The sequence below is a fragment of the Mustela nigripes genome, chromosome 17 (assembly GCF_022355385.1).
Source record: "Mustela nigripes isolate SB6536 chromosome 17, MUSNIG.SB6536, whole genome shotgun sequence".
Taxonomy (NCBI): Eukaryota; Metazoa; Chordata; class Mammalia; order Carnivora; family Mustelidae; genus Mustela; species Mustela nigripes.
The window spans coordinates 17,784,999-17,795,657 of NC_081573.1; the positions used below are offsets into that span (position 1 = coordinate 17,784,999).

A 10,659-nucleotide genomic window follows, 5' to 3' on the forward strand; every position below is an offset into this window, starting at 1 on the left:
CAGGGGAGTGCCCTGCCCGCTGGCCCCAGTCCCAGTCCATCATGCTCGCCACCCCATGGCTGCTTCTCAGTCTCGCCATCCCTGCGCTGGACTTCCACATGACCTTCAGCTGTCCCAACGAGAACCAATGCCAGAAAGCCCTCCTCTCTGACAATGACATCTTTCTGCCCTGCAACTCTTCAGGGGCACAGTGGTACTTCTTCTTCCTGCAAGACAAGGCCAGCTGGCCGAACAAAGTCTCTAGAGTTTCCAACATAGAAATCATACCCGGGACTGGCATTCTCATCCGAGACCCGGCGCCCTCCCAGACAGGCTTCTACCACTGCCAGGACAGGAACGGCATCCAAGTGGTGCAGTATGAGATTGACTTCCAAGATGTCAGCACCTTGCACATCACCCACAGAGGTCTGGGCCAGAAGCCCCTGCAGAATGAGACCCTGAGTCTGGGTGGCACGGAGCTCATCTTCACCCACTGGGAGCCCTGGCAAGACTGTAACCGCTGCGGGGAGCCCGGGGAGCGGAAACGGCTGGGCTACTGCTACATCAAGGAGCCTCTACAGGAGCCCATGCCGTGCTGGCTCTATCTGGGGGATCTGAAGATGTGGTCCAGCCGCATGCGGCCAGAGATGCAGGTGGAGGCCTGCCAGGTCCCGTGCAAAATATCCACGGTGGATTTCATCACCTTTGACAACTACGAGATCAGGGAGGATTTGGGGTCCGTGTGGCTCACCTGCCCCCGGGGATCTATCTACAGGTGACTCTAAGGGGAGGCATTTAAGAGAGGGGGGCAACTACAGCCCAGAAGGGCACAGTCCTTGCCCAAGGGGAGCTGTGTTGACCCTAAATCCTACACACTTGACTGTAGGGATCCCACCCACCCTCTGTCCCTACGGACCTGTGACAGCCCCTCCCTTGGGGGGAGCCCAAGCAAACTCTTGGGGCTTCTGCAGCCACCTGCTCTGTCAAATACGGTCCCACTCCCTCCCTCTGGTGTTCTTTTCCTTATTTCCGCTGTGACTGCTCTTCTTCTCTTTCCCACACTCTCTTGTCTCCCTTCCTCCTTTAAGTGTAAAAGTAGCACGTAGTCTCTGCAAAGACCTCACAGTTCGGGAAAGGGCACCCGCCCCTGCTTTCTAGCCTGGGACACCTGCTCCGTGTCATTTGGCAGACAAGCAGTTCCCGAGTGCCAATTGTTGGGAAACCCAGAGAAGAACGGAGAGACGTGGGGCGTCTGGGCAGCTCGTTCGGTCAAGCATCCAACTCTTCATCTCAGCCCAGGTCTTGATCTCAGGGTCATGAGTTCAAGCCTCACACTGGGCTCCATGCTGGGTGTGGAGCCCACTTTATATATTTTTTAAAGATATTTTTATTTATTCATTTTGGGGAGAGAGAGCACAAGCGGGGAGCAGCAGAGGAAGAGGGAGAAGCAGGCTGCCTGTTGAACAAGGAGCATGATGTGGGACTCGATCTCAGGACCTGGAGATTGTGACTGAGCCAAAAGCAGATATCTAACCCTCTGAGCCACCCAGGCAGCCCAGGTGGAGTCTACTTTAAAAAAGAAAAAAAAGAAAAGAAAAGAATCAAAAGAGGTCACTGAGATTTCAAGGGCTGCCACGTCTCTAGGGAGCTGGGTAGAGTGGTATTCCATGTGACGTTTATGTCTTGGACTCTGGATTCAGCCAGGCCTGGTCTCCATACTTCCCAGCTGTGTGCTTTTGGGCCTGTGGCTTCTCTCTGGGCCTCAGGCTCCCTGTCTGTTGAATGGGGTTGGATGAGTTTCCTTGGGCTTTCCACTGGGTGGCTTAAAACACCTGAAATGTATTCTCTCACAGTTTTGGAGGCCAGAAGTCCAAAGTCGAAGCATCCCCAGGGTCCCATGCCCTCTGAGATGCTGTGTGAAACCCGTACTTGCTCCCTCCTCGCTTCTGGGCGTGGTGGGCAATCCTGGGCCTTCCTTAGCTTGTAACCACATCCCTGACCTGCCTGTCACCACTTGGCCTTTTCCCTGTGTGTTTGTGTCTGTGTCTCCTCCTTTTCTTTAAAGGACACAGGTCCTATTGGATTTAGAGCCCGGGGACACTTCCGTCAGACCCCATCTTAACTGATCACATCTGCAACAACCCGATTTCCAAATAAGGTCCCATTCTGAGGTTTAGAACACATACTTGGTAAGGACACTCCCCAGGTCAGTCCGGAGATCTTGTGGGACCGTGGCCTCATGGGGCCATTGTGATGTTTATAAAGGTACTTATAACAGTGTCTGAGGAAAGTTCCACACTCTCAGAGGTATTAGCTTTTCCTCGTAGGATTATTGGCCTCGTCAATATTGTCGATTGAGTGCTCCTCTTCCCCAGCCACGATGGCTGTGATATGGGCCTGATCTGTGTGTTCACTGACATGGTGCCACTGAGGGCTTATAAGCCAAACACTGTTCTTGGTACCGGGGATCAGGGGAGACCAAAACTGGGAAAGATTCCTGCCCTCATGGAGCCATGAACAATCGCATAAATAAACATACAGTGTTCTAGGTGGCGGTGGTTAAGGGCCAGGAGGGGAGATGGGCGTGGAGGAGAGGATCGGTTTAAGAACAGAGGGCAGGGAAGTCATCTGAGAAGTTGCCGACACTGAAAGGAGGCGAGGGAGCCCTGGGTGCTGAGGGAGATCACTCCTGGGGGAGGGAGGGGCAAAGGCCCTGAGACAGGATGGGGCCCAGCCTGCTGGAGGTCCACCTGGGAGGCCGGTGCAGCTGGGGCAGAGAGAGACAGAGAGGGAGAGCAGAGAAAATGAGGCCAGGCAGGGAGAGCAGGGGTGGGGCGTGGGGGGCAATCACGTAGGCAAGTGTTCTGGCTCATTCCTTCAAACAGCCTTGTGAAACAAGTAAAATCTTTACGTCCCCAGTTTTCAGGTGGAGGCTCAAAAAGCTAGAGACCTATGTCCCTGGCCCATTTAGGGCCGGGGGGGGGGGGGGGGGCGGGGGGCATAGGGCTCTGAGCTCCCTGCCAGCCCGGCCCTGCTTTCCCCCAGCACTCCTGGAGGGGATGCCCTGTTGGCTGTTCCACGTCCTTTCCCGACCTCTGTCCCCCATTCAGCCCCCGGCTGCTGCAGCTCACCTTGTCCTCCTCTGCAGGCCCATCCTCTGGGAAGTCAACGACATCCCCCTGACCTGGCAAGGCCAGCTCTCCAACCAGGTCCTGAGCAGCATTCTGGAACCCACCAACGGTGGCAGGCAGCTTCAGATCTTCCAGCCGGCCATTTACAAGTGCTTCGTGAAGCAGGAGCTCATGGCACGCTTCAACCCCAGGCCCTTTCCGGATGTGCCGGAGACCCTCCAGCAAGAGGAAACTGGACCACAGCTGGAGTCAAGGGAGGCCCGGAAGGGGAAGGCCAGGTCCGTCCTCAAGGGACTCAAGCTAATGCTGCTGGTAGGCATCTTTCTGGGCCTGCTCGGCCTGCTGCTCAAGCTCTGCCACCCTTCCCAGCACAAAAGAAGCGACCAAGTGCTGCTGGTGAAATAAAGCGAGCCCCCGGGGCCCAGGACAGCTGGTCTCTCGCGTCCTCATCCCCTGAACAGTCCTTCCCATGGCAGCTGGGGCATGGGCCTGGGCAAGGGCACAAGACAGACCCACAGCTACAGCCCAGGCCTCACGTCTTGTGTTCCTCCCTTGGGGAGGGAGGGATGGAATGAGACCATGTGCAGAGTGAGTCCTTGGGAGTTGGTAAACTGTCGCCACCTTCCTGACTGCATTCCCACAAGGACAGGGGCTGAGATGGAACGGAAGTGGGGAGCCCCGAGACTCTGCAGGCCTGCCCCCACTCTGCCCCCACTGTGCCTAGGGCCTTTGGGCTTAGGGTGCTGCCAGGGGAGTGGGTGCTGCCAGGGGAGTGGCCCAGGGCCACTGGACACGTGTCACCCTTCCTGGCTCTTGCAGGGCAGAGAGCCCCCTCAGTCCCCTGAGAAGGAGAGACAGACCCCTCTACTAGGACAAGGCGCCGGGCCTGGCCCAGTTGGCCCACGGGAATCACCAAGCCTGGCTGTTCCCAGAAATTATATACGCTGTTCAGCAGAGTACAAGAGTGAGAAATCAAATATTAATGCCTTGTAAAATTCATTGCCCTGAGAGTCCATTGTAAAGCCACGACAGGACCAATCTGAAACTTCCAGAACAGAACTTCTGCCCCTGAGTTGAGGGCAGAGTTCACTCCTCACTTCCCAGACACTGTTGCCAAAACACTTAAGGCTTCACACGGTGCCCAGAGACACAAAGATTCATGTAGAATGGGGGAACATTTTTGGAGAACTAAACAGGGTCCATCGGGAAGCAGAGGCAGAGAATCACAAAGACAGGAATGGGAAATGTTTGTGAACTTTCTGGCAGGATCGGAACTCACACCATTCATGAACATTATGTCCTCACGGCCTCCCAGGAGGCTGGGGTTGCTATGAACCTCATCTTGTAGTTGAGAACATCAATGCACAGGGGGTTCAAACTCCTGGCCTGAGGTCACATGGTAAACTTGGGAGGAGGCCTCTGGGCCCCTCCCAACCAGCTCCCCAGAAACCCCCAGTGTCCTGCACCCACAGGGGCACATTGTATGGTATCTGGGGGCAGAGGAACCGAAGCCGAGCACAGGCCTGTCCGCACAGCCTAGAAGTTCACAACCCACAGCCCAGGCAGTTGGTGTCCCTCCATGACAGGCAGACCCTCAGGTGATCCCAGCGACTGTCACCTCCTGGCCCCTGTGACTTGTTTCCAACCATATCCCTGTTCCCATTGTGAAGGTGTCGGAATGTCAGGCCTGGATTAGATTACGTCACATAAGACTGTGTCTTCACCTGCGGGAGCGAGGGAGGCCTGCTGGCCCGATGAGGTCCGCGGTCATGTTGAGCATGTCTGCTTGGTGGGGACTGTGAGCCGCCTCTGGGAGTGGCAAGTGGTCTTTCAGACCTGAGGCTGCAAGGCAGTGAACTCTGCCAACGATCTAAATGTCAAAAGTAGGTTCTTCAGTCAAGCATCCGGATGAGAACACAGCCCAACCAGCACTTCCGTTGCAGCCTTGGGAGGCCCCGAGCAGAGGACCCAGTCCAGCCACTCTGCACTCCTGACCCGCAGACACCAGGGTGTCAGGCATGCATGTTATTTTAAGACACTGAATGTCTGGTAATTTATTATGCCGTGGTAGGCAACCAAGACACCCCCCACCCATTGCCCCAAGCCCACCCTGAGGTTCCCCTGCAGCTTTAGCAGTTACGCAGATGGTCCTTTGCACCAGGCATGGGCCAGGCTGACAGCAGAGTGCTTGGTGCCCGTGGGAGCCACCAGAAGGCATGGGAGTGGGAGCTCCAAGTCCAGGCCACATTCTACACATTCCTTCCGAGGGTCCTCAGTGACACTGAGCTTCCGGCAGCTGCAGCAGTGAGTGGCCCCATAAAGCACTGTGGATTGAGTTAGCCCCTTCCTGGCCTTGCTCTCCGTCCCTCCTGCTCCCCGAAATTAGATTCTTCAAATATTTTCTCCCCCCAGCATTCCCTCTCCTCCCCCAAGACTCCAAAGATATGGACGTCGGAGCTGTTGTTGTCCCCCAGTCCCCCAAGACTGTTGATTTTCCTCCCATCTTCTCTGCTTTGCAGGTCAGAGAACGTCTATTTCCTCTCAAGTTTGCTGACACCTTCCTATGTCATCTCCCTTCTGCCCCTCAGTCTGTCCCGTGAGCCTTTTACTTGGGTTAATGTATTTTGTAGTTCTCAAATTTTCATCTGATGGTTCATACCTACCTCCTGCCTCCTCATTGATACTTTCTATTTTCATATTTGCTTTTGGGGGGATCCTAGCTGAGATGCCAGGGTTGCTAAAGCGGTGGCCTGCCTGAGCCAAGCAGAAACCATACATGAGGGGCAAAGCCTGGAGGGGGCTCTGGCAGTCGATGTAGGAGTTTTTATACTGGCGGGGCGGCGGGGGTGGGGGGGAGGGAGTGGCTGGGGCCATGCCAGAAAATTCTAGCTGATTTCCACCAGGCACAAATGCAGGCCTCTCATTCCTCCGAGAGCTTCTCGTGCTTCTTGAAACTGAGATATCTGAGCAAAGCTGTTTCAACTCATAAAAACTGGCTCAAAAATGTTTTCAAACACAGCCCCAGCCAAATAAAACACATCAGCCCACAGGTGTTAGTCTGTAGGCTCTTGCTTCAACCTTTATCGGGGTCAATTGGACGTTTCTGTTTTCAATTATTCATTCAATAAATATTTATGAGCCAGAGTCGCTAGGGACAACTTCTCTCAAGAGGTGACATTTCAGATGAGCTCAGATGAGCCTTGAACAGTGAGAAAGAGCCAGACAAGTAGGGGTCTCGAGGCGGTGGGTGTCGGGTTCCTACAGCTACTATAACAAATGACTATCAACAGAATGGCTTGAAACAACACGGATGTACAGTGGTACACTTTGGGAGGTCAGAAGACCAAAATGGGTCTGATTTGGGTCTTGACTGAGTCTAAAATCAAGGTGTCAGCAGGGCTGGATTCCTCTGGAGGCTCAAGGCGGGGAATCCTATGCTTGCCCCTCCAGCTCCTTCACAAGTCCTCCATCCTCCAACAGCGGGGCCTTTTCAGATCTCTGTGCCTGACTCTCTGACCAACGATTCCAGGGTCACATCTTTGACTCTTTGACTCTCCTGCTTCCCTCTTACAAGTCTTTTTTTTTTTTTTTTGAAGATTTTATTTATTTATTTGACAGAGAGATCACAAATAGGCAGAGAGGCAGGCAGAGAGAGGGGGAAGCAGGCTCCCTACTGAGCAGAGAGCCAGATGTGGGACTCGATCCCAAGACCCTGAGTTCATGACCTGAGCTGAAGGCAGAGCCTTAACCCACTGAGCCACCCAGACACCCCTCCCTCTTATAAGTCTTACAAGGACTTTCAGGATTACATCGGGCCCACCCGATAATCCAAAATAATGTCCCCATCCCAAGATCCTGACCTTGATCATAGCTGCAAAGTCCCTTCCACCGTGTAAGTAACATTTTTCACAGATGCAGGGGTTTGGAGCAGAACCCTTTGGGGAACTGTCATTCAGCAGGTCCCAAGTGGTTCTGGGCAGAGGCAGTGTGTATGAAGGTTCCAGAGTGGGTATCTACTTGGGGGATGGGGCTGACTGGGGCAGGGAGAACAAGAGGGAGGGAGCACAGCCAGATCCTGTAGGGCACAGAAGGCCAGGGCTTTGGATTCTGTCTGAAGTGAGATGGGAGCCACAGGAGGCTCTTGAGCAGTAGAGACCCTTGATCTGATGTCCAACTAAAAAGGTGATTCTGGGGGGTGCCCGGGTGGCTCAGTGGGTTAAGGCCTCTGCCTTCAGCCCAGGTCATGATCTCAGGGTCCAGGGATCGAGCCCCATATCAGGCTTTCTGCTCAGCAGGGAGCCTGCTTCCCCTTCTCTCTCTCTCTCTCTCTCTCTCTCTCTCTCTGCCTGCCTCTCTGCTTGCTAGTGATCTCTGTCTGTCAAATAAAATCTTTAAGAAAAAAAAAAAGTGATTCTGGGGCTCCTGGGTGGCTCAGTCATTAATTACCTGCTTTGGGCTCAGATCATGATCCCGGGGGTCTTGGGATCAAGCCCCACATTGGGCTGCCTGCTCGCCGGGAGGCCTGCTTCTTCTTCTCCGCCCCCCCCCCCCGCTTGTGTTCCCTCTCTGGATGTCTCTCTCTGTCAAATAAATAAAATTCTTTAAAAAAATAAAAAGATGATTTTGGCAACATAGAGATCCTGACGGGTAAGGATGGGGAGTGGCAGCCACTCTCCATTCAGTCAACTGGACAATGAGAAGCTTCCATCACCCAGTGGGAGAAGCAGTGAGGCCAGCCCTCACCACCTCTTCCCCCCACCTCCGAGTGCCGTGGAAGGCACCACATGCCCCATATTCCATTTTTAACCATCATGTTTTGCCCTGTCATTGTTATATTGTTTTTTTTTTAAACTTGTTAATTTTTTAAAAAAAGATTTCATTTATTTGTCAGAGAGTGAGAGCGAGTGCACATAAGCAGGGGGAACAGCAGAGGGAGAAGGAGAAGCAGATTCCCTACTGAGCAGAGAGCCCGATGTGGGACTTGATTCCAGGACCCTGGGATCATGACCTGAGCCGAAGGCAAACGCTTGACCAGCTAAGCCACCCAATTGTCCCTCCTTGTCCTATTGTAATTTTAAGACTTTTTTTTTTTTTGAGCAGTTTGAGGTTCACAGCAAAATCGAGGAAGGGACAGAGATGGCCTCTACTTCCCCTCCCCACTCATTATCAACATCTGGTGAATGCCCAGCCTCCCCATCATCCACACCTGCCACCTGAGGGGTGCATCTCTCACAATCCATGAGGGCACAGCAGTATCACCCAAAGTCCACAGTTCACACTAGTGTTCACTCTCGATGTGTACATTCTATGGATTTGGATAAATGTATGCATCACTGTAGTATCAAACAGTCATTTCGCCACCCTAAAGACCCTCTGTGCTCTACCATTCATCCCTGTCTCCCAGCTAACTCTTGGCAACCACTCATTTTTGTACCCTCTCCAGACTTTCCCTCCTCTGGAATATATACAGGTGGAATCGTAGAGTGTGGCACATTTTCCGACTGACTTCTTTCACTTCGACCTATGCATGTAAATTTCCTCCATGTCTTCTCATGGCTTTTGTTGGCTCGTTTCCTTCTAGCCCTGAATCCTCTTTCATTGTCTGAATCTACCACTGTTGATCCATTCCCCTGTGGAAGGACATCTTGGTTGCTTCCAAGTGTTGGCACTTACAAAGAGAGCTGCTGTGAACATCTGTGTGCAGGTATTTGTATAAACCTAAGTTTTCAACTCCTTTGCGGAAATACCAAGGAGTGCAGTTGCTAGGCTGTATGGTGAGTTTGTTTAGTTTTGTAAGAAATTGACAAACCATATTCCAAGATGACTGTGGAGTTCTCCATTCCCACCAGCAATAAATAGGAGATCATGGTGTTCCACATCCTCACCAACATTTTTTGGTGTCTGTGTCCTGGATTTTCGCCATTCTGATAGGTGTCATATCATTGTTTTAATTTGCATTTCCCTAATGCAAAGACCTCTGACCCTCTTTTCATCTGCTTATTTGCCATCTGTGTATCCTCTTTGGTGAGGTGTTTTCCATCATAATTTTTTCTAAATTCTGAGGCTTACTTTTTTAAAAAAAATATAATTACTAATAGATGCAATTCCAGTGTTCAGCCTACAGCCCTTCCCATCACTAGAGAAAGAAAGGATAATGGAGAAAGTATTCCCCTTTCTTTTTTTCTGACACCGCAGAAACACAGAAAAGGCTGCCCTTAGCCTACATGTCCCCTGACTATACAATTTTGAATGTGCTTCCTTCACATGGACACAGCCTCCTAGGAGGGTACTAGGTTGGTGAGTCGGGCACAGAGTGGATCCCGACCTGCCCCCTGTGCTGGCCACACTCCCCAGTGCTGACCTACACAACTCCACAGGGAAACCCTGAATACAGACACCTTCTGTGTTTTGAAATTGCCTTTGCATATATTAATTCTATTAGAGGAGTCCTGTAAGTCATTCTGTAAGTCAGGATAGGCTAGGCTTTGCTACAGTAACAAAGAAACCCCAGAATAACTATAAAGTGTTATTTCTGGCTCACGTTATGATCAGATGCAGCTCAGGGCTTCCTTAAAGCAGTGACTTAGAGGGTACAGGCTGCCCTCTGGAGCATGGTTTCCACAGTCACCACAGAAGGGACAGAAAGAACTGGAATCAGGTATGGATGTTCAGGCCAGGCTTACAAGTGTCATTCATTTTGTCCACATTTCATTGGCCAGACCCTATTCACACAGCCCCTACCTAACTTCAGAGGAAGCTTGGAAACCTGGCCTTCTGTGTCCCCAGAAAGAGGAGGTAAACTGGTTTGCATCTGGCCTGTTATTGCCACAATCCAGGCTTTAGAGATTGTGGCTGCGGCTTCTGAAGCAATTTTAACCCCTAAAAAAATCTGTAATTCTGACTCCTTATACTAATTGGTTGACCTGAGGGGAATATTTAAGTTGACATTTCTGAATTCCTAAAATTTATATATACTGCTCAATTTTTTTTTGTTCAGACATAAAAAGATCATCTCTTCTTATCTTTCATAAAAGTAAAGCTTTTAGCCTGCAGTAGTCTTGGGAGACACAGAGTTTCAGGGGGTCCACATCCTTCCGCAGCAGCTCAGGGCACCCCTCATTAGCCTTCACGAGAGTCCCTGGCCATGCTCTCCCTGAATGCTCAAGCAAATCCAGGACACCCTACATCTGCCTAAAGCCCCAGCAATGGCCATTCCTTGCTTCTAGAATCAGACTGACTACCTTCACGGCCTACCGTGCCCGCACCAATGGGCCACTACACACTTCTCATCTTTCCTTACATATGTCACCCCCTCTCTGCCTCCAGCCAAACTGGCTGCCTTTTACCCTCCTCCCCAGGCTGTGGGCACCCTTCTAGAAAGCCCTTTCTTCCCCCCTTCTCTTCATTAGCCCCTCATATTGTTCAGGCCTCAGGTCAGGCATCCTTGTCCTCCTGGAAGCCTCCCCACAATATTTACATGTTCAGAATGGTCCCTAGTGCTGTTCACCAAATCTCCCTGGCTGTCCACCTTCCAACAGGGTAGGATGGT

At 51.9% G+C, this 10,659-nt stretch overlaps 1 protein-coding gene across 2 annotated transcripts in view; it reads left to right on the forward strand.

The window, feature by feature from the left end:
* Window positions 1-4,126, forward strand: part of LOC132005996 (protein FAM187B-like) — a 32,006-nt gene extending 27,880 nt beyond the window's left edge. Inside the window, exons 1-2 of one of the 2 annotated variants that reach the window (XM_059383575.1) lie at window positions 42-754; window positions 3,128-4,126. In XM_059383575.1, coding sequence (XP_059239558.1) covers window positions 42-754; window positions 3,128-3,515 — 1,101 coding nt within the window. In that variant the 3' untranslated portion in view covers window positions 3,516-4,126. Of the gene's footprint in view, window positions 1-41; window positions 755-3,127 lie in introns of those variants that run through there. The other variant, XR_009400946.1, reaches the window with a different exon arrangement.
* Window positions 4,127-10,659: the final 6,533 nt, after the last annotated feature.